At 58.0% G+C, this 27,258-nt stretch overlaps 2 protein-coding genes across 7 annotated transcripts in view; one reads left to right on the forward strand and one right to left on the reverse strand.

Annotated features, from left to right (window-relative positions):
• On the reverse strand, positions 1–8,281 carry FKRP (fukutin related protein). The gene is made up of 3 exons (XM_070387467.1): positions 8,199–8,281; positions 6,649–6,710; positions 1–2,031 (listed from the first exon to the last, which is right to left on the reverse strand). Exon 3 carries the CDS (start codon positions 1,990–1,992, stop codon positions 505–507), a length of 1,488 nt encoding a protein of 495 aa, XP_070243568.1. The 5' UTR covers positions 1,993–2,031; positions 6,649–6,710; positions 8,199–8,281; the 3' UTR covers positions 1–504.
• The window catches only part of STRN4 (striatin 4), a 24,950-nt gene continuing 5,510 nt past the window's right edge, over positions 7,819–27,258 (forward strand). For 3 of the 6 annotated variants that reach the window (XM_070387461.1, XM_070387460.1, XM_070387464.1), the window contains exons 1-9: positions 7,819–8,142; positions 15,013–15,116; positions 15,600–15,673; positions 16,692–16,770; positions 18,797–18,994; positions 21,134–21,275; positions 24,434–24,593; positions 25,120–25,233; positions 25,574–25,689. In XM_070387461.1, the coding sequence (XP_070243562.1) occupies positions 7,858–8,142; positions 15,013–15,116; positions 15,600–15,673; positions 16,692–16,770; positions 18,797–18,994; positions 21,134–21,275; positions 24,434–24,593; positions 25,120–25,233; positions 25,574–25,689 (1,272 nt within the window). In that variant the 5' untranslated portion in view covers positions 7,819–7,857. The remainder of the gene's footprint in view (positions 8,143–15,012; positions 15,117–15,599; positions 15,674–16,691; positions 16,771–18,796; positions 18,995–21,133; positions 21,276–24,433; positions 24,594–25,119; positions 25,234–25,573; positions 25,690–27,258) is intronic. The other 3 variants (XM_070387462.1, XM_070387465.1, XM_070387466.1) reach the window with 3 other exon arrangements.

The following is a 27,258-nucleotide window of genomic DNA, read 5'->3' on the forward strand; positions in this document are numbered from 1 at the left end:
AAAAAAAAAAAAAAAGGGGGTGGTGGTGGTGGTGGTGTGCAGATTGTTATCCTGTCCAGCCAAGCGCAAGAGACCAGAGCGAAGACCAAAGTCTCAAAAGACGTTAAAGCCAGTGAACCCAGGTCCTGGGCTTATGCTTGCCTTGGCACCAAGGTAGGACAAGGTCGCCCTCTAGTGGCGAAAGCAACTCAACAGCCAAGCGTCCTGGGCTCTGCGCTAGACTCCGAGGGTTCGCGCGCAAAACCGAAAGGAAACCCGAGGCACAGAAAAATTGCAACAAGACAGTCTGACCCCAGAACCTACACTCATATTCTCCTTCTCTTTCAAAAACTGTCCCAGCCCCAGAGCCCCGGTTCTGGAACTCTTGGGTAGGGCGCATCCTTGACATCCGGGGCTTGGCGGTTTCGCATCCCTGGCCCGCCCACCAAACTCCAGCTGCACCAAGCAGAGGACAGCGCCCTGTGCCTGAATGTTCTCTGGACGCCGGGAGCAGGCGCGGCAGCTTCAACTGCTTCCGCCCAAACTCAGGAGCGCCGGGTTGGGATATTCGGGGTTCTCGATGACCCCGGGGCCAAACTTGAGTTCCAGGAAGCGGCGGTAGTTGTTAGGCGCCTGCGCCACGAAGCCTGCAAAGGGCAGGGGCACGAGAGGTTGCAGGAAGTGTTCGGGGAACTCGACATCCTGCCGGTGGTCCAGCCACGTGTCCTTGGTCATGACCCCGTTCCGGGGGTAGAAGGGCCACAGGTCCACGTGCAGGTGGTTGCTCTCGCTGTACTGCACGCGGAAGAAGTCGCCCTCCACCGCCTTCTCCCACACGAAGCCGCGCTCGTCCACCACCGAGCCTGCCTCGGCGCCCCGCAGCTGCTCGCAGTTGCCCACGTCCTCCAGGTAGATGCCCAGGTCCACGTCGTAGTCCCACGGGATGATGTCCCCGTGGCGGGCCGCCCCCAGCAGCGAGCCGCCCTCCAGCCAGTAGCGCACGCCAGCCGCCTCCAGCACGCCCACCACGTAGCGGGCCGTCTCGCGCAGTGCGCGCAGGCAGCATGGGGGCGTCCAGCGCTCCTCGTACAGGTAGGCCGGCGTGTCGCCCACAACCGTCCCGAAGCAGCGCGGGGTCTCCTTGTTGCAGCCGAACCACTCGAGCCGCCCGCCCTCCCAGCTTACCAGGCGGACGCCCAGCGCTCGCAGCAGCGCCGCCCGCCGTGCGCGCCCCTCACGCTCCGCCTTCCAGCGCGCATGGGCCGTGGCCAGTGGAGGCTGGCGCGCCACGCCGAAGGGCAGGTCCAGCATTTGCACCGTCCAGCCGCGGAGGGCGGTCTGCAGGAAGAGGCCGGTGCCCACGGGCCGGGCCAGGGGTGCCGAGAGATTGAAGAGGTCGCGGGCGCGCAGGAGCACCACGGCGTCCCCGTCCAGGGCGTCGCAGCGCGGTGCGGAGGGTGCTGGGCCGTAGCGGGCGGTCCACTCCCGCAGGCTGACGTTCAGGGCCAGGCACCGGGCTGGGTTGGCCGAAGCGATGGGAGCGGCCACCAGGCGTGCGCCGCCTGCTCGGAGCACCTCGACCATGCGCTCCAGCTGGCCTGGTGCCTCGGCCCTTGCCCCGTCGGGCACCAGGGCCACGTACTCGGTGGCCACGTACGTTTCCGGGCGCGAGGCTGAGGCGGGTCGGTCCAGGGCGGGCTGGAGCAGCGCCAGGCGAACGTTGGGAATGCGGGGCAGGGCCAGGGGCGGGTAAGGGAGCGTGTCGGCCACCACCACCACCGGCTGGGTGGGCTCTTGCTGCAGGAAAGAGTCCACCAGCTCGGGTACCGCGTTGTCAAAGGCCTCGAACTCTCGCACCAAGATGGTGACACGGGGGCCAGAGGTGGATCCACGGCGAGAACCCCTGGTCCGGGAGCTCCTGGGCTGGTGATGCAGCCATGAGACGTAGAACAGGACCAGAAGGTTGAGGGTGATGGCGGCTGCCAGGGCAGCCTGGCAGCGGGTGAGCCGCATGGGGCTGAAGTCAGGCCCTAGCCGAGCTTCCGGGGTATCCTGGGGTGGGGGTGGGGTGATAAAAGGGGAGACTGGAACTGGTGTCAGAAACTCCCCCACCCATCCTCAGCCTTGTCTTCCTCTCCCTGCCCTTTCTTTATTTTTCAGTTCTTACTTTTCCTCCTACAGGAAGCCCTCCCTGATCCCAGGCTGAGTCTGGGATCCTTCAGCCCCCTCTCTGGTCTGCTTCAGCCTCCCCCAGGTTCTCTGACTCTAGCTTACCACTCTAATTCATTACGGGTAGGGACCAAGCTGTGTGAGGGGGGTCCAGAGCCTGTCTTCGTCACTGTTGGGTCCCCACAGCCACCCAGCCCAGAGCCAGGGACACACTAGATGCTCAGAAGTTTTTATCAAATGAACCACCTTCCCGTCTTCCTTGTTCAATCCCACCCTTTTATTCATTGTCAACTTCTTCAGTTTCGGGTTCAGTTACAAATGCCCAGACCCCTTCCTTGCCTGCTCTCACCCCAGGTCTTTTCCTTCCTTCCCCTCCCACACTGTGGCCCTGGGGTCAGAGCTGTGGCCATCCAGCCCCTCTCCCCTACTGTCTCCTCCTCACTTCCTCAAATCCTGTGCCATCTGGCCATCTCTTTCCTGATGATCAGCCAGATGGTTTTGCAAGAAAAAGCTAGAAGTTTTGAGTCAGAAATTCCAATTTGTAACGTTGGCCACTAATTAATTTTCTTTTTTAATGGAATGGGTCAAACTCACAGAAACAGGAAGTAGATGGTGGTTGCCAGGGACCATGGGGAAGGAGAAAGGGAATTGTTAATTAATGGGAATGGAATTCCAGTTTCGCAAGACAAAAAAGTTCTGGAGATTGCTTCCCCAATAGTATGAATATACATAACTCTACTAAACTATACACTTGAAAACAGTTAAGATGACAAATCTTGCTATGTGTCTTTTGTTACAATTAAAAAATCATTTTTTAAAAAGTAGAGTATGTGCATGCTAAATCGCTTTACTCGTGTCCAACTCTTTGTGACCCTATGGACTGTAGCCTACCACACTCCTCTGTCCTTGGGATTCTCCAGGCAAGAATACTGGAGTGGTTTGCCATTTGCTTCTCCAGGGAAACTTCCCGACCCAGGGATTGAACCTGCATCTCTTAGGTCTCCTGCATTGGCAGGCAGGTTCTTTATCACTAGAGCCACCTGGGAAGCTGCTCTCCCCACCCGCAAAAAAGTAGAGTGGGCTGCATCAAAGGAAAGGCTATGCTCCATAGAGCACCCTCTACGGTCTGTTCACTGGTCACATTTCTAGGCAACCCCCAGGTGGCGCTGTCTCCCTTTCCTCATCACAACTTGACGCTTGCGCGGGTTTCCAGCATAGAAGGAATAACTAACTCGCCCCATTTTGAGCAGATACTCAAGAAACAGTTTCCTCACGAAGGATCATCTTAGGTTCAATCCGTCCCAGAAAGGGAGACATTAGAGACCCAGCTAATCTTCCTCCCTCCTGAGTACTTCTGACCCCTCCTCTTCATTCCCCCAGCTCCTGCTTCAATCCAGGTTCACCCAGATCCCCACTCAGCCTCCTCCTGGTCTCCTGACCAAGCCCCTTCCTCATGGTAGCCACAGGGGTCTGCAGAAAGCACACCTTCTCTTGCTCAGAATCTGCCATGGCTCCCTAGTGCTCTGGGGAGAAAGTCTAAGTTTCTCACAATGTCCCACAAGGTGTGACCTGCCTGCCCAGCCCTGTCTCCTGCCACACTTCCTCGAATTCTGAGCCTAAGCCATCTTGGGCTTTGCTTCAAACAGGTCTTATTCACCCCCACCACACACGATTTTTAAATTTTTTCTGGCCATACTGCACTGCTTGTGGGAGCTTAGCTCCCTGACCCGGGATTGAACCCAGGCCCACAGCTGTGAAAGCTCAGAGCCCTAACCACTAGACCACCAGGGAATTCCCAAACAGTCTTATTTCTAAGCCTTTGCATATCCTGTTCCTCCTGCCTGGAAGAGTCTCTCTTGAACACCTTCTCCCCATGCCTCTCTTCCTCTGGAGAACTCCTGCTTATGTTCAGGCTTCAGCTCAGATGCCCCCCTCCTCCAGGAAGCCCTCCCTGAACCACCAGCTGAGTGAGAAATTCCCTCTAGGCTCCCAGAGCCCTTGGGCTGCCCATTCTGGTTTGCCACTGTCTGGGAATGGGTCTGTCTGCCCCCACTAGACTGTGAGCCCAAGAGGACAGAGCCAGGGCTGTCTTGATCACCGCTGTGTTCCTTGCATGCAGCTGGACACTGAAAATGTACTTGGAGAAAAGATGATGACCTGGGACATGGTTTCTGTGTGTCTGTGTAGCCCACTCAGGTCCCCAGGGCTGCACGGGGGCTATGTACCTGGGGCCCTGCCCTGGTCTCCCTGTCTCTTCTCTTTCACCCACCAGGAACACCCTCCCATCCCCTTCAGCCATCCAGGCCTGCTTGTCCTTCTCTGATCCAATTCAGATGGCGCTTAAGAATCTGCGTTGCACTTTCAGAGTGACTTGTTATTCTTTAGGACCTTGGAATTGACTTCTGGACCTTCCATGGACCCCTCCTTCCTTTCACCCTTCAGCATCTATTTGTGGAACTCTACAACACAGAGGGCACTGTCCTAGGCAGTGGGGACCCAGCCGTGGACACATAACATAAGAGACAGACGAGACTCCTGAGCTCGGACAACGCACATTACAGTAGGGGGAGGAGACTTTGAAACCACAGAATGTTTGGGGTCTTAAAAACCTGAGAATTTTAGCGCGCAGGTACACAGAAGCACAGAACAGACCCTTAGGTGGTTTCAGAATCGTCTAACAATTCTAAAGAGACCATCCTGGGACTTCCCTGGTGGTCCAGTGGTTAAGACTCTGCGCTTCCAATGCGGGTTCAATCTCTGGTCAGGGAACTGAGAATTGCACATGCCGCTGTGTGGCCAAAAAGTAAAAATTAAAAATTGAGGACTGCTTGGCTTCACTTACAAAAAAAATAGAGACCATCCTGCTGCTTCACCCTTGTCCTCTATGGTCTGGGTCCCACTCGGAGCCCAGAGGGATCCTGTTCCACTTTGACTTAGATCCTGTCCTGCCCGCGTCTGCTCTCAAACCTTCTGTGGCTGGAGACTGACTCAAATGGAGGGCCAGAGTCTTCACGGGGACCCACAGAGCCCCACGTGACCCCTGCCCTCTCCCACTCAGCTGCAGTCACGTGGACCACCATTCTCCAAATACACCCGGGAGACCTCAGCTGCAGCACTCACTTGTTCCGTCTGCCTGGACGCTCTCCCGGCCCAGCAGCAGCTGCATGCCCCCCACCCCCGCCTCGCCAGCCATCAGATCTTGGCCCCTTCCTTTGGCAACCCTACTTAAAATGCCTCACCCTATCACCCTCATACTTCCTATGTCTTTTTTCCTCTCCTAATAGTTCTCATGTAGATGTGACTTATCTTGTGTCTTGTTTCGTCTGTTTTGTTTCATGTTGTATACCTGGAACATGGCTCAGTACCCTGCCCACTCCAGGTGCTCAATAAATTTGCGTGGAAAGAATGACTGATTCCTGTTATTCAAATGTGGAACCTGAGCCCCAGAGAGAGGAAGGTCAGAGGGAGCAGAATCCAGGTCTCCATCCCCCAGCCCTGACTTTCACTAGGCACTGTCTGGCTGACTCTGGGCCAGGAGGTGCCCAATAGAACACAGGACGGGAGCTGGTTTCTCAGAGACCAGTGGGTGTGAGAGCCAAACGAGGAGATGATGGGACCAGCGAAGAGAGAGAGAGGACTCATCTAGTACCGTGACAAGTTCGGTCTTGGCTTCCCCAACTGTAAAGACTCAAAAACACTGGGGCCAAGTGGGTGAAACGAGGCTTCTGAAAGATCATAACAGGATCATAATAATATCAGCAATTCTAGCCACTCATGCTGTGCCAGACTGTATTCTAAGCATTTTACCAGTGTAAACTCGTTTAATCTTCACATTTGATCACATTAAAAGATGAGGAAACTGAGGCACAGAAAAGTGAAGTCACTTGCTGCAGGTCACACAGAGGGGAAGTGGCCAACCCAGGACTGGATGGGGAAGCTGGGTTCAGAGTTCTGATTTTAGCCAATAAACTTGGCTGTCTCTTTTGGGTCCACAAAGACAGTCCGACTCTCAGCCCATCTTCAGTGAGACAACCCTCTTTTCCCAGTCCTCACCTAACAGGTGCTTTCAAAGCTGAATATGACCTGTTAATTAATTTAACCCGTTACTCAACAAACAGGTATTTATTGAGTGTCCTCTGTGTTCTGGAGACCCAGGATGAACCAGACAGTGGTTGGGCAGGTCCTTCCAGAGGCTGTAAGACAGACAAAATCCCTGCAAACAACTTATAGACAGAGCAGGAAAACAAAAGCGGGTGTGAGCGAGAAAAAGTGGTCAGTGAGGAGAGGATTGTTAAGCTGAGACTGTCCTGCCATTGCCCACGAAACAGTGTAAGAGGATCGATACTCACTTCAGGCCAGGCTTCACCTGGCCTGAGTCTCAATGGCTGCATCTGTAGAATGGTAATGTGATGGATAAAGAAAACGTCTGACGTGTGGAGAAACCTTTGGGGACAAGGGCAGTTTCCCCATGAGTGCTGGTAACACTGAGGGATTTCTTACCTTTTAGGTTGCAGGATGAGGGAGCTTCAGGGGGGCGGTTCCAGCCCAGCTCAGCTGCACCGCTGAGGGAAGGAGAAACCAGGAGACCCCAAATCAGTCAATTTCACACAACAGAACACAATTTCATCTCACCTACAAAAGTGAGATGGGAAGGATGTCATAGCAACGTATAACCACCCCTTCTTTCATAAATGTGTCCAGAAAGGTCAGACTCGGAGTGACAGAAGGTGTTACCATGACAACCCCTTCCCTAGACCCACTCCATCCTGAGAGACAATCTTAAAGTGTCCTTTACCGTGGTGGGTCTTAGGGTCACTGGAAGGGGGACTGCCCCCATTACCATAGTAACCAGGACTTCGCTTTGCTTGTTTCTCACCTCTCTGGGGATGGGCCAGGCCTTGTAACCATAGCAACTACTTCTCAGCAGAGCATCTCTAAATAAAAACACCTGGTTGGTTTGGTCCACAGACCTCCCACGATGGGAAAGGGGGAGATGGTTACCATGGTAATGCCAACTGTGTGGCTGGGGGGAGGGGCTGGGAAAGAGCTGCTTCCCTCAGCAGTGTCCTTGGGGCTGGGGTCCTTTCTACCTGAGTGCTAGGTGAGGTTGCCATAGTAACCGATGAGGGTAGGGGCATAAGGACCACCAGGGACTTGGGTTACCTTAGCAACCTCTTCCTGGTGCAGGGCCAGGAGAGTGTTGGAGCTCCATAACCACAAAGGTGGAAGGGAGGGGAGGCTAAGGGTGTTCCAGACTGGGAGGAGTTACCATGACAACCGACCTGGGCCAGAAATCAGGATGGGGTCATTGCTGAAACCACCCCTGGTGGTAGTTCTTTCCCTCAAAGAGTGACAGTGATTGTGGAGGAGAGTGCTATTTGGGTCTGGAGAGGGCTAGAGTCTTTCTTTGGGGTGAAACGGGAGGAGGTGGGTAGAAAGCGGTCCCTCCCCAAGTACCGCGTTTCCCAGGGGCGACCCTCGCGCGGGGCCTGGATCTCGTTTGCCCTCCTCCGGGCGCGAGCCCCCTTTCCGCCCCGCGCCCCCTCCCACGCGCGCGCCTTCGGGGTCGACCCGGGTGGGCGAGGCGCGCGCCCGACTTCGTTCCCGTCACCCGCCCCCCCGGCCCCCACCGAGCGCGCGCGCGAGGACTGGAGCGGCCGCGCAGGCGCGCGAGGCACAGCGGGCGCGCGGGCCGGCCCCGGGGCCTCCATGATGGAGGAGCGAGCGGCCGCCGCCGTCGCCGCCGCCGCCTCCTCCTGCCGCCCGCTGGGCTCCGGCGCGGGCCCCGGCCCGACGGGGGCGGCCCTGGTCTCCGTCCCCGTCCCCGGGCCCGGCCCGGCTGCCAAGGGAGGCGGTGGCGGCGGAGGCAGCCCCGGTCCCACAGCGGGACCGGAGCCCCTGAGCCTGCCCGGGATCCTACACTTTATCCAGCACGAGTGGGCGCGCTTCGAAGCGGAGAAAGCCCGCTGGGAGGCCGAGCGCGCCGAGCTGCAGGTGAGCACACCCCCGGGACCCCCGACCCTCGCCCGCCCGGCCCGGCCCAGCCTCACCCGCCGCCGCCGCCGCCGCCATCTTGGAGCAATGGCCGCCGGGACGGCCGGGGGGGCGGGAGGGGACGGCGACCGGCCGGGAGCCGGAGTGAGGGGCCGGCCGAGGGGCGTCCGGAGGGCACCCGGGCGGCCGGCGGCGGGAGGGGGGCCCGCGCGGTCGCCGGGAGAAGGCGGCGCGGGCGACTCGAGCCTGCTGAAGGGGGAGTAGGAGTGAACCGGCTGGCGGAAAGGTTCCTGAGAAAGTGGCCTCGGGAGGCCGAGGGGACCCCAGGAGAGCTCAGCGAAGGGCGTTGGGAGAGGATGGAGGGGTCTTGTATACGAGTGAGCCAAAAGCTCCCAGGGTGCCGCACGAGGGACTCCGCATTCCGTCCCCGACCAGGTGCGCGTTGGAGGTGGAGCCCGATGGACCCCGGGTGGGTGAGAGGGGGCGTCGGGGGTGACCTGGGATCAGCCGGGGGCGAGACCGGGGCGGGGAGCCCGTGTGAGTCGAGAGAGGAAGTCCGGGAGCCCGGGACGGGTGGGTGTTTCGGAGCGTTTGGACTGGAGGGACTGAATGACGGCTGTGTTGAGGACTCCAAGGATGCGGAGCAAGGTCTCCGGGCGGGAGGTGGGGGGGCGTGAAGGTGTGTGACCTCTCCTCTGAGGAGGAAACTTTGGGGAGCCCCGGCAGGCCTGGCTTCCGAGTGCAGGGTAGGGGTCCCAGGGTTGGAAGCACGAATGGAGGCAGGACGTGAGCCAGGAGCCTGTGTTGGAAGAGAACGGAGAGCCGAAACTCTTTGGGGATATGGAGGCGTGGGGGCCCCCGCCGTGAGATGGGAGGTGTGTGGGATGTCAGATGGAGAACCCCCGAACTGGAGTATGGGAGGGTCAAACTTGGCCAGCTGTGGAGAGGCGGTGGGATGGAGACAGTGAAGAGGAATCGGGGGACCTGGGGCATGGCATGGGGAGCCTTTTTGTAGGAGCAGGAAGACAGCCAGAGGAAACATTTCAGAAAGATCCTGGGGTGGGAGGTGTTCGTGGAAGTTTCTGGGAAAGGATCCTATGGTTTGTGGAGTAGATTCGGGGAGGGAGGTGTCCTGAGATATTTGGAAGAGGCTGAGGAGCTGGGCTGGGTTTTGTGACCTTGAGAAGTGTGGGTCAGTTGGCACAGTGTCCTGAGGAGCCTGGTATCCCAGTGGCAAGGATTTGGAGGGTTGGGGCATTGTTAGCAGAAGTCAGTATCTCCTTCTAGCATCTGGTCTTTCCTCTTCTGAGTTGCTGTTTCGTATCTGGTTGAGGTGGGGACCCAAGTAAATAACCAGATTAGAATTTTCTTCCTAGGATGACTAAAGAGAGCATCCCACACTTCTCCCACCCCGAAAGGGATCTTCACTGTGTGGTAGCTGAGGCTTGGGGTTAGGGTGGGAGAGAAAGCCTTATGTAAGTACCCCTTGCTATGGTATCCCATCTCCACTTCCCGAGCGCTTGCCCAGGGTCTTATTAGATCTTCTCAATACCCCCATTGTGGAGACAGGGCCAAGGACATTGCCCTTATTTAGCAATTATAATAGCAGCTGCTATTTATTGAGTATGTATTATGGGCAAGACACTGTATTAGACACGGCAGATACATGGTATCGCTTAGTCCTTGCAACATTCTGGGAGGGTGGGGAATGTTATTCCCCTTCCCTTCCTTTTCAAAAATAATCAAAAGAGGAAGTGGAGATTTGGAGAAGGTCAGAAATATATCGAGGGTCACAGCCTGTGGGTGGCAGGGGTGGTCTCTGGGCTTTCAAGCCCATGGATTATACCCATCTGACGCCCAGGACAGATGACAAGCTTGTTTCAGGGCAGCTCAGTGACCTTCCCAGGATCATCCACGCGGTCATAGCAGACCACGGTACCCTACAGCACCCACCATGCTGCTGCCTCATCTTTGAGACCAGCAAGAGGAGAGATGCGTGTGCTTCTGCACTTAGTGATCCTTCTTGGAGGCTGAGTGGAAGTGGTGGTTTGTGCCCCGTTGGGCTGTCCTTTGTCCGGGCTCCAGCGTCACTTATTTTGTACTCTTTTGTTGTCGTTGTTCTGTTACATTAGTAAATTTCAAGGATCTCAGAAGTGCCTGTGTGTATAGATGTACACACACACCCAAGTGAGTGAGAAGGGAAGGAGCCGCTCCCCCAAACCCTATTATTGCTATAAAAGTAATTTAGCTCTGTGTGTGTAATATATGAAATCCTATTCCATTCGGTTCAGTCGCTCAGTCGTGTCTGACTCTTTGTGACCCCATGGACTGCATCACGCCAGGCCTCCCTGTCCATCACCAGCTCCCGGAGTTTACTCAAACTCATGTCCATCGAGTCGGTGATGCCATCCAGCCATCTCGTTCTCTGTCGTCCCCTTCTCCTCCTGCCTTTTACATCCTATTACACGCATCATTTTGTGACTTATTTTCACGTACTTATACATCTTTTGCGCTTCTTTCGTATGAGCACACAGAGCGCTTATTATTTTTGGGAACTGCACCCCGCGGGTGTCTGCGCCCACAGCTCATTTAGTTTGTGTCCCCTTAATGGATTTTTTGGTAGTTTCCAGGTTTTGCCCATTGGAAGTGGCTGCAGGGACTGTCCTCGTATTCCCTCTTGTGTGAGTGTACAGCAGAATAAACAGGTGGGGTGGAGGAATAGACGTGTTTATAAACTGGTGATTGGTTCTGCCAAGTTGTCCCACATTTACACTCCCCGCAGCGGCACCTCTTTTTATACACTTTTACTTGAGCACTTATCACTTAGAGAGGTGTGACTTCTCCCGCGAGAGCCTTCAAGGCCTGGACTGCGTCAGATTCCCCATAAACCCCGAATACCTCTTCTCCAAATAGCTTCTTTGTGCAGCTGCTCCTGGCACCAGACAATCAGTGTGGGGGAATGGCAGAAAAGGCAACTTCTTGGGAGGTCCTGCCAGGAGGCGCCCGGAAGATGGGAGCAGGGAGCTGGCATCGTGGGGGGATTCTGAGAAGGAGGTGATGAGGTTTCTGCCCTTCAGAAACTTCCAGGCTAACGGAGAAGGCTGGTTTGCGCAGGGGGTTACAGAGGTTCGCACGCAGTTGATATTTCAGTGGTGTGGCTGTGGCACTTCTGCAAAGGGCTGTGAGCTTTTTTGAGGACAAGAGGAACCTCGAGGGGGTGGGGGTGGGGGTCTGACTGGACATTCAGGGATGAGCAGGGGCAGCGAGTACACTGTTGCAGGTGGAGAAGATGGGGAGCTGGTCCCCGCCCCCTGCCCCTCCACCGCCCCCGCCAGCCTCACAAGGAGCTCTGAGGGATCCACAGGGACTCAACCCTGCCAGAGCCTGGGGAGGAGGGAGTGGAGTGCAGGAGACACAGGGCCAGATGGGACTGAAGGGCCCGGGAGCGGGGGGACAGAAAGCTTGGGATGGGGAGAGTCAGCAAGGGCTCCGGGGAGGACTGAGATAGCCAGGTTCCTCCCGTGCTGCCTGGATGGGGAGGGAACAGCCGGAGGAGAGGCTGCCACCCTGTCTCAGTGGCAGTGGGCGGAGGTGCTGGTTGGGTAGAGAACTTCCAGATGCCAGCCTTGCCTGCCAGCCTGCCAGCCTGCCGCGGCCCCGGCAGGTCAGGCAGCCGCGGCCGTGTGGCTGTGACCGCTGGTGTGCGCAGGGTGGGAGGGCCGGGCCCCCAGCGCTTCCCCTCTCTGTGGCATTCCACCAGCTCAGGACACTTCACCCACGTGTTTCTGGTTCTCCTTCGCCTTTCTTTGCCGGAGGAACTGGGAAGGGGACCACAGAGCAGAGTGATATTCTCGCATCATCATTGGATGGGCGCTCAGGGAGCAAGGGAGGCCATGGGGGTGAGCAGGGCGTGACTCTGACCCTGCTTCTCCCCCTCCACTTTCATCCCCCACAGGTGAGGGCCACCTCCTTAGTACCCTAAACCCACTCCTCACCCCCCTGCCTGTTCCTGGTTTGAGCCCCCCTCATTTCTCTCTGGGATCTGCCTCCTTCTGTGACTGGTTTCTGGGCCTTTAGCTTGTCCCTCTCCCTGCCCCCACCCCTGAGCAGGTTTGATGACATCTCTCGTCTGCTGAAAAAGCCCTTCCATAGCTTCCCCTGTGTTTTACGGTGGGTTTCAAACTCGTTTGCATGGTCTGTGATTCTTTGTCAGGCCGACAAGCTTCTCTTGACTTCCCTCACTAACCCTTTTACGCATTCTCAGATGGAGCCATACCGGCCCTTGTAGAGTTTGCTGTTCTCTACCAGCTGCGCGTTCCACCCCTGGTTGCCTGCTAACCAGGCTCAGGTCTCAGCTGAACTGTCACTTCTTCACATAGGTGTCCCTCCTCCCCACCCTCCTCTGTTCCCTCCTGGGGTCCGAGTCGAGTCGTGTGTTAGCTGTGGCTGCTTGTGCCCGGCCCGTGCCCTGGACTGAGGGCTCTGTGGGGCCAGGAGGCGCTCATCTTCTCTGTTACTCCGCCAGCCCCGCACCCTGAACCTGTCCCATCACAGGCGGTCACCAGTGTCCAGTGGGGAACGCCTGTGGGCTCAGCAGGCGGGGCAGGCACCCAGTATCAGAAACTTGTGGGTGGAAGCCCAGAGTGGCGAGGGCATAGGGAGACAGGGACCTGGGGCATATGTTTGGTGATCAACCTCGTCTTCTCCGCCACTGCCCTCACCTTCTAAAACTCACTCCAGACAGCGTTGATTTGGGTGGCTGAGAAGATCCACAAAGGACATAAATTCAAACTCCGAAGATGTTGATCACGTGTGGCCTTAGATATTTATGTACACACGTGTTGATTTAAAGCGTAGAGAAAAGAAGTATTGGGAGGAGTCCCTTTCTCTCAGTGGACAGGTGAGGTTTATTTTCTGTAGCACATCTGTGACACATATTTATTTGTTCACTGCTGGTCCCACACCCTCCTCTAAAATATGAACTTCATCTTGTTCAGTTCTGCGTCCAGGATTGTATCTGATACATAGTAAATATTTGTGGAGTGAATGAAAGATACTTTTGTTGTGCGTTAACATATGCAAAGAAAGGAAGTCTACTCTTGCAGTTATACTTACGGGGTAAACTCATTAGAAGTGGAACTGCTAGGACAAAAGGAGTGTGTATTTAACATGTTTGTGGATGTGGCCAGATTGCCCGCTGGAGGGGTTTGTGAACTTGTGGCCCCCCCGGCGGTGCCTGAGTGTGCCTTTTCCTCTGGCCCTGCACTCAGGGCAGTGCTCAGCAGTACTCAGCCCACATTTGATTCTTTACTGACCTGAGGGAGAGACCTGGTCCCTGGAGCAGGAGGCGGGTGACGGGAGGCATTTGGGCACAGGGCCGTATGGGGCATAAGTGCCAGGGGCAGGGAGGTCGGGGCTCTTTGAGCCCCAGGGTGAGGAGAAAGCATGTTCATGGGCATCTGAGAGGCCACCAACCACGGACAGTCCTGGAGCAAGGCTTTGGGAATGTTCACCGCTTGGCAAAGGTGTCTGGGGGCTCTCCTGAGGGAGCTGCGGAAGTTCTTCAGCAAGCTCGTGATGTGTGAGGGTCGGCTCCAGGACGACGCAGCTGCCGGGGTGGGCAGGAGGCCTGTCAGCCACGGACACCTCTGCTCCATGGTCTCAGGTCTCGAGGATCCTAGCTCCCGTGAAGAACCGGGCCCCGGGACTTTTCTGGTGGTCCAGTGGTTTAGAATCTGCCTTCCAAAGCAGAGGATGTGAGTTTGATCGCTGGTCGGGGAACTGGGATTCTACATGCAGCCAGGTAGCTAAGCCCACAAGGGAAGCCTGTGGACCACAAGGAGAGATCCCGCATGCCTGCATGCCAGAACTGAGACCCAATGCAGCCAAATAATTAAGTACTTTGAGAGAATAAAAATAACAAGAGGTGGGAGCTGACATTTGTTAGCCCTTCGTCTGTGCCAGGCTTTGGACTGAGAACAACTTAACACGTGAGGAGCAGGCACTCTCAGGAGCCCCATTTTTTGGAAGGGGAAGGGGTGGTTCAGAGAGGGCTGATGACCCGCCTAAGATCGTGCCTTGTGGAAGTGGCCGAGCCAGGGCTGAAGCTCGGGTGGTCCCAGCCTGGGTCAGAGGAGCACTTGAGGGGAAGCCAGGGAGGAGCACGGCACTCAGGGCTCTGGCACTGGGCTTCCGGAACATGGTCGGGGGCCAGGAGCATGCCTGGAAGGCAGTTGGTGTCTCCAAAAGGCCCGTTGACAGGCCAGAGCAGACAGGGGCAGACCGGGCCAGCAGACAGTGTGAAGTGGTTGGCAGGGGTCCGGGGTCATGTCTGTGACATGTCTCCCTTCCTCTGGGCTGACTCCCCCAGGACGGTCGGCCCCACCTTGGAGGTCAGGCGGCGAAGCTGTTGCATTGCAGCGGGAGCCGAGCCGAACCACCCACTCCTGTCCCTAGACTCCAGAAGCAGCTTCCCACACCCCCCAGAGACAGAAGCTCTGCTTGAACAGTGCTGTGCCACCTCCCCCAACAACCTCGGGGACGGCACCTGCCCGGGGATGGGGGAGGAGGCGCCCAGGGCTCTTAATACCTACCGCCCCCACTTTCTCCCCAGAGGTGGGAGCCCAGGGAGCCCCAAGCTGTTCCCATTTAGTCTCTCTTCAGTCGTCTCATCATGGGTGACAGGGAAACAGATCCAGCCGCCCTCTCATTGCCCCGCTGAACCCTGGCTCAGGGTCTCCACTCTTGAAGAACTGGCTGCTGCATGTCCCGGGGGTGGGGGTGCTGGAGCTGCCTGCCCCGAGCGAGCACGGGACACAGGTCGGCGAGCCTGAGCCCTGCCGTCCCCCACCCCCTTCTGTCCACCCGCAGGCTCAGGTGGCCTTCCTCCAGGGAGAGAGGAAGGGGCAGGAGAATCTCAAGACGGACCTGGTGCGGCGGATCAAGATGCTGGAATACGCGTTGAAGCAGGAGAGGTGAGCCCTGCCGTGCCCTGGCTGCCTGCCCTCAGGGATCGAGCCCCTGGGAGAATCCTCTCCTCCATGACTCAGTACTGCACGGTCCAGGAGAGGGGGGCAGAACAGGCCTTCGTGGGTGGGGTTCAGGGCAGACCGCAAGCAACGGCTTCATCATGGTGGTGGCCCACCACGTGGCAGACACCACACAGTCCTCGTCTCATCCCTCCCTTCCAGGGGCCCGATGGGTGCAGGTGAGGCTTCTGGAGGGAGAGGACTTCTTCAAGGACTCTAGAGCTGGGACAGCAGCCTGGTGTGCCCGGCTCCCAAGCAGCGGGCTCGCCACAGTGCCATCTGTGCCACCGCCTCCGCCACGGCTGCTTCCCAGTCAGGCAGGGCGGAGGGCGGAGGAGAGCGAGAACCCGGGCTCTGGGATTCTGGAGGCGAGGGCTGGCCCTGTCGACGCTTCGGTGCCTCTCATTCATTCATCATTTGACCTTTTAGGGCCAAATACCATAAATTGAAATTTGGGACAGACCTGAACCAGGGAGAGAAGAAGCCAGAACTGTCGGAACCAGGTACCCACGCCAGCCTGATCCTCCCCGCATGCCCGCCCCCTGCAAACCGAGCGTGACAGAGCAGAGATGGACTCCTGAGTCTCAAATGCTCCACGGAGAGCAGCTTGGCCGGGACCGGGAGTGGTTGGGTCTCACTCATGGTGCCCTTCTGTTGGGGGGCAGGGGGCAGGGAAGGCCTGGGAGTCCTTCCCGCTGACCCTCTCTCTCAGGCAGACAGACACACGAGGCCCCTGGGAGTCGGAGCTCCTAGGAAAAGGGCAGGGAAGGCCTGGGAGTCCTGCCCGCTGTCCCTCTGTCTGTCTGAGGCAGAGAGACACACGAGGCCCCTGGGAGTCGGAGCTCCTAGAAAGAGGCATCAGTTCACCATCGGGGAAGTAGGGAGGGTGTCCAGGTGGAGGGAGGAGGGTCCAGGAGCGCGGAGACGTGGAAGAGTGTGGTGTGTTCACAAGGTGAGGCTGCGGTAGCCATCGTTCTTCATGTCGAACGCTGACCAGAGTGCCTTCCACAAGGACAGGTCTGTGTTGACCAATACAGTCCAGGCACCTAGCTGGCCACATAATAGATGCCTGATAAATATTCGATGAGGAAAGTAAACAGGCTGCCTCATTCAGTCCTCACAGCAGTCCCAAGAGGTGGGTGCTGTGATTGTTAACTTCGTTTCTCAGATAAGGAAACTGAGGCTCAGAGAGGTAAACCGACCTGCTCAGTCCACATAGCCGGGAAGTGGCCGAGGCAGACTGGGCCAGTCATCTGCCTGTTCGTTCAGAGCCAAGCCCGTTTGCTGTGTGGGGAAATAGCAGAACAGAGTCTGAAGACAGTCCGGGGACGGTCTGGGGAGTGACCCAAAGAGACCAGAGAGGAGGAGGGCAGGGGAAGAGGGAGGCTCCAGGCCCTCCCAGCATGTGGCTCCACAGTGACCGACTTGGGTTTGAGGGTGAGGACAGGGCCAGTGGAGGAGGTGGTGGGCGCCTGGATGGTGCCCTCGAGACAGCCCGCCTCCTTTCTCTCTACCCTGCAGTCTCCAATGGCCCCGTGGAGTCGGTCACCCTGGAGAACAGCCCGCTGGTGTGGAAGGAGGGGCGGCAGCTTCTCCGACAGTGAGTGCGCGCCGGGCCAGGGCGGAGGCTGGGCCAGGGAGATAAGCCCGGGGACGCCACAGTCCTTCCTGTCCCCATTGGGGACCGTGAGTTCTCAGGATCCCTGCTGGCCACAGCCGAGAGGGCCCATCACCCTGTGGGGGTGGAGCACGGGAAGACTCCTGGTAGGAGGCAGCCCTGGGAGACCCCCACACTTGGAAAGCAATCCCACATGCCCTTTTCCCCTCCCCAGGATGTAATGTTAAGATTTTTTTGCTCTTCATTAGAGAGATACATGTGTTTTAGAAAACTTGGGAAACAGGAAAACACAGAAAAGAACAAAAATCACCCATAATTCCACCACCCAGGGAATTTCATGCGCCTGTAAACATTTTGACACACAGGCTTTCTCGTCTGTGTATATGTATCTGTGCGTGTGTGCGTGTTTTATAAAAGCAGGGGTTCCCCCTTTGCATTGTTTCATAAGGCATTGCTTTTAAGTGTTGTCAGTGTTTCTCCACGTAAATTAATTATGTTGCATCATTTCAAGACCTATGTAATCATCTGTTATGTGGATAATCATAATTTCCTGTGGCCAGTCTCTTCTTGTGTATTTTGTTGAAGGCATTTTTTTAATAGACAGTGTGACAAACACCAGGAAGTTATTTGTCCGTATCCTTGATTTCCTTACGCTAAACGTCAGAGAGGATAGTTGCAGTTGCTAGCTTAAAGGGCGTGCACACAGTGATGACAGAAGGATTGTCCCAGGCGACGCCTGCCAGGTACTGTTATGTGCCCGGCGCTGGGCCAAACGCCCGGCACACAAGGATTCCTCACGGAAATCCCCGGGCAGTGTAACTGCTAGCGTTTCCCTCATTTTCACAGGCGAAAAAAACAAGGTGCAGAGAGGGCACCTGTGCAGAAGATCTCAGCTAATAAGTGGAAGGTCTGACGTGTGATCTTAGGAACCCGTCCCCGGAGCCCAGCTCCTTCCACCCCACCTGCCCTGCCTCCCCCGCCTCTCCCTGGTGGTGGGGGCAGGGGAGCCTCAGACACACACACACGTGCCCAAGATGGTGTGTCTGTTGTTGCCCAAGGGGCAAGGTCACGGTCAACAGAAAAGGCTCTGCGGGCGCCCCCTGAGGACCAGCCAGGGACTCCTGTCTCCAGTGATTTGAAGCCACAGATACTCATAGTTGAATTTTTTCCGTTTTTTTAGCCTTTAGGCCAGTCTCAGCTGGCTTCAGGTTTTGTAATCCTGGGGGTAATAAATGCTCGTGTGTAGAGTAAATGACAGAAGTTCTACTGACATCCCTAATCTCACTCTGCAGAGATCACTGCTCTGAAGTTCAGTGTGTTTCTTTCTAGGCCTGGTGCAGGGCATGATACAAATGTGTCTGTGTGTGGTCTATCCTTAGACGTTCTTTTTTTTTTTTTCTACAAACACTTGAATTGTAAGGAACACTTAACTTACAATTTCTGTTGTGCTATTTATTGAGCAGGCCCTCTCCTCTTTGGGCTTCCCAGGTGGCTCAGTGGTAAAGAATCCGCCTGCAATGCAGGAGCCGTTAAGAGACACGGGTTCGATCCCTGGGTCGGGAAGATCCCCTGAAGAAGGGACGGCAACCTGCTTCAGTATTCTTGGACAGAGGAGCCTGGTGGGCTACGGTCCATGGGCTCACAAGGGATCGGACGCGACTGAGCACGCATTGAGCACTTGGCACTCTGCCTCGTTTATCCTGTGCCTAGTGTCCCATCAGCCATCTACTTCCACAGTCCTCATCAGCAGACGTGTGGGTCGGCCCCTGCCTTTAGGTCCCCCAAATGTACATTGTCTCTGCGAGCATCTGCGACAGCGTGATGCCCACGTAGAAAGGCTCAGGGGAACGCTTACGTGAGATTTCGGTGTGTTGTCTTCAGTTGCTTCTCCAAAAAGGCTGGCCCAGCTTGCATCCGTCCCTGCGGTATAGAAAGGAGCCATGTGGTGCCTGACTCACCCCGGTTCCGCCTCCCCGGCCCGACCTGTCCTGGTTCTGCCTCCCCGCAGGTACCTGGAAGAGGTCGGCTACACTGACACCATCCTGGATATGCGGTCCAAGCGCGTGCGCTCCCTCCTGGGCCGCTCGTTAGAGCTCAACGGGGCCGCCGAGCCCAGCGAAGGGGGCCCTAGGGCCCCGCCGGTGCCCGGGGGGCTCAGCGGCGGAGAATCGCTGCTGGTGAAACAGATCGAGGAGCAGATCAAGAGGTGAGCCCTGGGGTCTGGAGGGTGTCTACCCACCATTCCCCCTCCATGAGGCTGGTCGATGATCTGGGGTCACATCCTTCCTGGAGCGTATCGTGGGTTCCTCTGCTCCGGAACCCGCTGTCAATCCCTTGTGGGATGTACAGATTCTGTCCTGGGTGGCCCTCCCCTGGTGTCATCTCCGTGCTGCTGCGCTGCATAGCTCCCCTCCGGCCTGGCCCTGCCCGAGGCTCTGGCCCTGCCCGAGGCTCCGGCCTGCACGCGCCCCATCAAACGCCAGGTCCCTACTGAAGGCAGCCCTGGGCCCACGCCAGGACCTGGGGATCATAGCCCAACACGTGGTCACTGCCCCCCGGGGAGCTCTCCTGTGTTCATTCTGTCGTCGGTAGCTGCTGTTTGTCAGAAAATAACTAAATTGCTGATGATGTGAGGAGGTCTATGAAAGGCAGTGAGAAAGCAGTGGGAGGGGGCTTCCCTGTGGTCCAGTGGTTAAGACTTTCCCAGGTCGAGAGCGAAGATCCCACATGCCTCATGGCCAAAAGCCCAAACATAAAATAGACACAATATTATAACAAAGTCAGTAAAGACTTTTAAAACGATCTACATCAAAAAAGAAAAAAAAAAATCTTAATTTAAGAGAAAAAGAGAGATGGGAGAAGCAGTACTGCTTAGGACAGGATGACGTTTGGGCAGAGAACTGCATGGAGTGGAGGCCGAGCCAGCCGAGTAGCTGGGAGGGGAGTGTTCTCGGTAAAGGATCCAGGACAAGAGAGGGCTGGCACGCCCAGGAGCAGGCAGAGGCTGGCATGGGGGCAGCGCTGCCAGTACGTGGTGCCGTGGTCTGTGGTGAGGCTGAGATCTCAGGAGTCCGATCACAGCGGGCCTCACGGGCCACGATGAGGAGTTTGGAGACAAGCTTGTGGTTTCGAGCCAGGGTGTGACATCATCTCATAGCCTTGGTCTTCTTCGAGATGGAGAGGCTGACCGAGGGCTGGGCTGGGAGCAGGGAGGGCCGATTGGAGACTCCTGGAGATGTCCAGGCCAGAGATGGTGGACGTCAGCAGTGAAGGGGTGAGGCTGGTCCGCTTCTCAGTGGGTTTTCAGCAGGAGTCGACAATAACAAAAGGACTGGCTGTAGGGGGAAATGCAAAGAAACTGGGGTAACTGGAGGGTGGAGTCTGAGCAGCTGGGAGCAGCGCTAACCCAGGTGGGGGACTTCAAGGGGGCCATTCAGAACGAGTGGAGTGTGAGGTGTCTGTGTGAGCCCCCGTGGCGAGGGTAGGGGCAGCACTTGACTCATAAATGTATCTCCAGTTTACCAGCACACAGGCGGGCTTGAAAACCCTGGGGCTGGGCAGTCACTGAGGCAGAGGGTGTGGAGATGGCGCCAAGGAAGGAGCCTGTTCCACGTGTGGAGGCCCCCAGAGGAGCAGGGAGGCTGGGAAGTGAGGGCTGGGGGCTGGACTGGTAGCCCAGGGGTGGGAGGTCTCTACCGAGTGGCACCCGTCTCGCCCGGGCAGCTGACAAGAGCGCTTGGAGGATCAGCCCGGTGGCAACCTCCTTTTGGGAGGCTGTTCGCGTTAGTTTGAACTTCGAATTCTGCCCTCCTTTCTGCCCTGGAGTCACGTTTGGTGACTCCATTTGGCAAATGACTCCTTGGCTTAAACTTGTCATCCCAAGGGAGCCACGCAACAGCAGGCCCAGAGGTGGATGGGCAGCACTGTCTGGTGGTGGGGAAGGCGCAAGCCGTGTGGGGCCCGAGCAGTCATGGAATGACTGGTTCCGCTTCCCTGCCACCGGATGTGTCCTTGCCGTGCTGAGTGTGCGTGGTTCGGCTGTGGTGACAGGGGCTGCGGAGTCAGCGGTGATCTCTCAACCAGCTCTTTGTCTGACTCAGCACACGCTGGGGATGTGTGGTCAGGGTGGGGGTCTGGTCTGGAACCGCTCTGGGGAGGGTCAGAGCTCAGTGAGGGGTCTAGCCGGGGTCCGCCCTGCTGAGGCTGGGCTCCAAGCCCCATGCACGGTCAGAGTCGAGGCTCCCCTGGGCTCAGGCTCCGGCCCCCCAGCCTCCGTGCACTCCCAGCCGAGCTTTGTCGCCCGGCAGGACTGACCCCCCCTCTGCCCCACCCCCATCCTGGGCAGGAACGCGGCCGGCAAGGACGGCAGAGAGCGCTTGGGTGGCTCGGTGCTGGAGCAGATCCCCTTCCTGCAGCACTGCGAGGATGATGACAGTGACGAGGATGATGAGCTGGACGGTGCGCAGCACAGGAAGCAGCGAGTGAAGGTGAGCACGCTGGCCACGCCCAGGAGGAGCCCCTTCCACAGAGGGCCTCCAGGGCGTGCTCGGCTCTTCTGAGGGCTGCTCCATCCCTTCCCGACGTCCCGGCTCCTGCCAGCCATGCTGTGGCCTCTGGTCCCTTCCGAGGCACCTTAATCGTTTTTGTTAGGGCAACCCCTTCTCCAGCTGTACCCCCGTCATTCTTTCCACATTCTCTCCTTGGGCTCTGATGTTTCCAAGAGGCCTTTCCCGAATCCCCAGGCCAGGCCAGCCCCGAGACGCCCTCTCATGGCGTGTTCTCCTTCCTGCCAGCCCGACCACAGTGGGACTTGGAAATGTTCTGATGTGCCCCCAGCTCTGTCTCCCGCAGTAGACAGTGAGCTCCCTGAGCCAGGGGCTGTGTGGGTCTTTTCTCTTCCCTCCCCAGCACCCTTAGGGGATGTGGCCGAGCTCCCAGCGTAGCCTTAAGTCAGGTTGGGGGGCTCTGGGGGGCACTTCATAGGATGCGAGTGTCTGGTCTGCTGTTGGTGTCCCAGGCCCAGGGACACTGCTCACAGGGTAGAGTCCAAGTCTTCTCAGCTTGGCCTGGAGGTCGGGCTCCGACCGCATTTCACCCCCGCTCCTGAACTGCCGGAGCCCAGTGCTCCTGCCATCCTGACGGCGCTGTCCTTAGGCAGGGCCTGGTCTCACCGGTCAGTGTAGGCCTTGTGGGCCAGGCTCTGTGCTGGCAGCGAGGACAGGGAGACATCAAGGCCTGGTCCCTGCAGGGAGGAGCTTGTGGCCAGCAGTGGGCTTATAGGTAGTCACAGGCAGGTACACGAACCCATGAGGGGGGGCCTGAGGGAGAGGAGACAGCCTCAGGGGCTTTCCTTGACCAGCTCTTCCCACCTGAACTCCCTTGCTCCCCTTCTCCCCACAGGGTCAGGAATCTCCTCTGGGCTGCCCCATCCTGACCGGGACCACCCTGGGTCCTCCCTGTCTGGTGTCAGGCCTGTTTTGGCCTCCACTCTGTATCCAGGGCCTCCACCATGGCTTAGCACAGGGTCCCACGCAGGTCAGGCGCTCAGTGACCACGCTGAGGGGAACGGAGTGCCCGGAGCCGGAGCCCTGGCCTTGGGGCTCCAGGAAGAGCAGGGTGTCTCTGAGTCCAGAGCACCTGGTCCCTCCTGCCCCCTGCTAGATTTCCACTCCTTTCTCAGGTCTCCCTCAGCCCCCTCTGGGAAACTCCCCTCTCCCCTGCACTCCTGTTAGAAATGCTCGCGTGCTCCCCACGGCGGCCACCTCTGTCCCCACGTCTGTCCCACACACCCTGTCAGGCGGCTCCCTGTGCAGGGTCTCACGCTTCCCTAGGCCTCTGTCTCCACGAGTGCCTCCCAGAGTGGCTACTGGCCTGGCTCTATAATCGGGGTCACGTGATTCTCTTTGTCATGGTTTCGGCCTCAGAGGCTGGTAGTCTGTTTCTGAGTTGTTGAGGAATTCAGTAAAATGAGTCCTGGGAGTTCTCTGGCGGTCCAGTGGTTAGGACTTGGCGCTTTCACTGCTGCGGCCCAGGTTCAGTCCCAGCTCAGGGAACTGCAATCCCATAAGCCCCCACATGGCAGGGCCAAAGATAAATGAATAAGTAAATAAAATCTGTATGTTTGAAAAATAAACCTGAGTTCACACTGGGTAGACGCATGGCACTGACGGTCCCAGGCGGTGAGAGAGAAGCAAGGCCCCTCTCAAGGACCAAGCCCTACTGTCCTCTCTCTGGGCAGGCCAGGTCTTCTCCCAGAAAGGAAGGGGAAGGCAGTCACATCCCATCCCCCTCCTCCCACACAGGCCAGAGGCTGGCCCCTCAAGATGCCCTAGCGCAGCCACCTCCATGTCCATACCCTCAAGACCCAGCTTGGGGTGCTGAGCCTCTGGGACGGAGTCACCCGCGCCCCGGAGGAATTCACAGCCTGACTGAACCTGGGTCCAGGCTGGGGACACTGAGGAGGGGGAAGGCTTCCTGGAAGAGGTAGCGTTTGAGTCCACTGGTCCTGGAGTCCCAGTGCTGAGGGCGGGCTGTGTCCTAAGCCAGCACTGAAAGCAGAACTCAGATATCCAAATGGTCTTTGAAAACTCTGAAACTCTCTTTAAGCGATCTAAGTGCAGTCTGTGAAGAGCCCAGTACACAGCTCCCTCCCGGACGGCACTTGATGTAAAGCATAGTGATGCGTAGGAAGTGGGAGGCTGAAGGATTACTTGCGAGATGTCACTTCCCGAGGCTGCGTCTCAAAGGTGTCTGGTGGGAAATGCAGGCGCGATGCTGCCCCTCAGTTCACAGGCCTGGGACGGGGTCCAAGCTCGTGGACTGAGGAAAACGAGAGGATTTGGTTCTCAGCCCTGGTTACGACCGACTGTGGGAAAACTCAGCAGACTCTGTGTTCACTCGCCCAGCATTCTGTTTCTCAGAAAGGAAGACCTGTGGTGTTTTCTCATTCTAAAAGTAGCTCCTGCTTGTTATATAAGAAAACAAAAATGCAGCCAGTATAGGAGTTATCGGGAAGACTTGGAGACCCCCGGGTAACCTCACACCCCAAAACTTGTCTTTGATGTATGTGGAATGGCTTGGACCTGGGCCAAGGGGCTTCTGCTCAGCCTCAGTTTCCTTAATCTGTAATATGGGAATAATAATTAGAAGAGGGATAACTGTTCACGGGGTTGTGAAATCATGTGCGAAGCTGATCAGTGCACTGAGTAACTCAGAGAGGCCAGCACTGTGCTAAGTGTTCATCGTCATTACTGTTGTAGCCATGGATCTGATCTCACTTCGTAGTGTCTCCTTCGACGCCCGTACACCCATACACCCAAATATAGCTTCCCTTGCCCCTGCAACAAGTTGTCATATTATCTGACGTTGTTTTCATGAGAAGTGTACTGGGCTAGGAGGCAGGGCACGGGGGAGCAGGTCCAGCCTGAGCGAAAGGAGGAGGGCCCTGTGTGGGGGTCCATGCGGGCAGCAGCGAAAGGGGTCTCCAGAGCCAGGCTGGGGGCTGGCACGCCCCGAGGGCTTCCAGTAGGGGGAGCATGGCGGCAGGCTGTGGGACTGGGGGCCACGGGCGGGAACGCTGGTTTCCCCGCTCTGAGCGAGCAAGTCGGCCGGGGCCCTGAGCTCTCTGCTGGTCTCCGTGCCCCAGCTGCCATCCAAGGCCCTGGCCCCTGAGACGGAGGATGAAGACGAGGAGGATGACTCGGAGGACGCTATCAGCGAGTTTGACTTCCTGGGCTCAGGAGAGGACGGGGAGGGCCCGCACGACCCGCGGCGTTGTGCTACAGAGGGCGCCCACCATGAACTGGGTGAGCTGGGGCGTCCGGGCCGGCCTTCCTCACCGCGGGCACCACCGCCTGCGCCTGCAGCTGCTTCCTGCCTCAGGGTCCCCACCGGCCGGATACACTTCCTGAGAGGAGAGTGGCCCTGCAGAGCCGACGGCTGCACCGCCGTGGCCAGGCTTTGTCCCCTTCCCTGGAGAATCTCATGGGGTCACAGGCAGGCCCAGCTCTTCCTGAGGCAGAGCCTCCAGCCCTCCAGCCCTGGGAGGATAGGGAGGGGAGGGGGGACAGGATGCAGACCCAGCGCGGGGGAGGCAGGGGGGCAGCGCTTCCTGTCCTATGACTCTGAGCTCCGAGGCCCCCGGGGTCATGTAGGATGGCGGGGGATTGAGGCCATGGAGGGTCCCCTCTCCGTCTGTCTCCTCCGCCTGTCCCCCACCCCTACTCAGAGCCCAGGGCTCTCCAGCCCCCCCACAGTGGCAGGGGAGCACCCTCCCCACGTGGCTGAGTGGCCAGTCAGTGACGCCCGCCCGCCTGCGCCCTGTGCCTGCAGAAAGCCGGCGGGTCAAACTTCAGGGGATCTTGGCTGACCTTCGGGATGTGGATGGGCTGCCCCCCAAAGTGACCGGCCCACCTCCCAGCACCCCCCAGCCCCGGCCCCACGAAGGTAAGCAGCCCCTGCACCCTGGCCCAGTCCTGAGGGCCCCACGGCAGAGGGAGGCTGCAGAAACTAAGCCCCGGGCTTCTGTGTCCTCAGGGTCGAGGCCCAGCCTCTCTCTGGTCTGCAGCCTCCCTGTCCGAAAAGTTCGTCTGTCTATCTCTGTCTCCCTCTCTTTTTGTCTGTCCTGCCCTGTCTGTCTGACTCTCCCTGTTTCTTTCTCTCCAGCTGTGATTCTTGATCTTGTCCTCTCCCTGTCTCTCTGTCTCCCTTCTCACCTCTCTCCGCCTCTTTCTGTCTCTCTCTCTCCCGGCCCCTCTCTGCCCCCTCCCTCCCCTCCCCCTACCAGGTTCCTTTGGCTTCTCCTCAGACGTTTTCATCATGGACACTATCGGGGGCGGGGAGGTGAGCCTGGGGGACTTGGCAGATCTCACCGTCACCAACGACAACGACCTCAGCTGTGATGTAAGTCCTTGGGGTGCCCCATCCCTCGTGGGCCCCCCCAGGCGTCCGGTGCAGCGCTGGGACTGGCTGAGCTCTGGCCGGGTGCCTGCCTGCACCCAGTCCCTCACACAGCAGGACGATGTGAGATCATTCGCCAGCTCACCCTGTGTCACAGGGGTGCCGATGCAGGCAGGCGCTGGGACTTGACGGGGTCACCAAGGTGCCTGGCCTGGCAGGCTCTGGGGCCTGGGTTTCAGTCACGCTGCCAGGCTGCTCCTCTCAGCAATGCTCCCTCCCACCCCAGACTTCCCATGCACCTCAAATCTAGGACCCACCATAGACGCGAAGCAGGAGCAAAGGGTGCTGAGTCCAAATACAGCATCAGAGGCGGCAGATGCTTTTGGGTTGGGGCAGAGCAGGTAGGAGTCTGTGCAGAAGGTGGGGATTGTGAACGGGAAGGTGATCTCCAGCCACAAAACAAAACAAAAACAGGCTGATCTGGTATGAGTGGAGGCTGGTGGGGCAGTGGGGCTGGAGTGCAGAGAGACCTCAGGGCCAGTGTCCTGAGCCTGAGATCTGTGGCCAGGCCGCTGGCTCTCCGGACGTCTCTGAAGCAGGCGCGTGTGAGCTTCTTCCTGTGGTAGGATGCTTACCGCAGCTTCCAGCGAGACTCCATGCGGTTGGTGATCTGAGCCAGCTTAGGCATTCTAGGGGTCGGGGGGCGGGTTGGGAGAGTTTGAGCAGGAAGATGCAGGGTTCTTCTGCTCCCCCAAAATGAAATGAAGACACTTCCCACCCGGGGCTGCATACGCATGAGGGGGTAGACCCTCTAGTCTTGAACAACTGTGGCAGGAGCGATGACCTCGAGTGACAGAGCCCAGATGTAGGGGTCCGTCAGGGTGCACCCCGCCTTAGGGCAGGGCACTGAGGCTTGCCTGACAGTCTGCTCGTCTCCTTTCCCCAGGGGCCCTCCCTGGGTCCCCTACCTCGAGAGCAACACCATGGTCCATCAGGCCCTCTGTGGTGTCTCAGGGACTCTCTCCCAGAGGCCTGTGGACTCTGCTCCCCGGTCTCTCCCACACGGTGTGCTGGTCCCCTTCTCCACTCCCCGTGTCGGGTCTGCCTCACCACTCCCTGGGAGACTTCCCTGGGGACCTCCTCCCGCCTCTCTCTGCAGCCACTCTCCTCTTCCCCAGTCCAGCACCCCCGCCATGGAGCAGCCAGAACAACCTGGGCCATTCCTCTGCTCTAAACCCTCCCGAGGGCCCCCCCTGCAACCCCGTCCCTGAGAAGGAGCAGCAGGTTCCTGAGTGTGGGCCACCCTTCTAGGGCTCTTCCCCTGCCGCTCTCCCTCACTTGCTGGGGCCCTGGCCTCCTCTCAGCTCAAGATCCGCCTTTGCTCTGTCTGCCTCAGGGACTTTGCACATTCGGTTCCGCCCTCTGTTCCCTTCATTTACCTAGTAACATCCTGATCACATGTCATTTCCCCAGGAACGCCTTACTGACCCGCACAGATGGGGACGGGTTGCCCGGCACCTCCTCTCAGTGCATCTGAAATTTATGGCACTGCTTGTTAATCATCTCTGTGAT

This window comes from Bos mutus, chromosome 18, assembly GCF_027580195.1.
Source record: "Bos mutus isolate GX-2022 chromosome 18, NWIPB_WYAK_1.1, whole genome shotgun sequence".
NCBI classification, from domain to species: Eukaryota; Metazoa; Chordata; class Mammalia; order Artiodactyla; family Bovidae; genus Bos; species Bos mutus.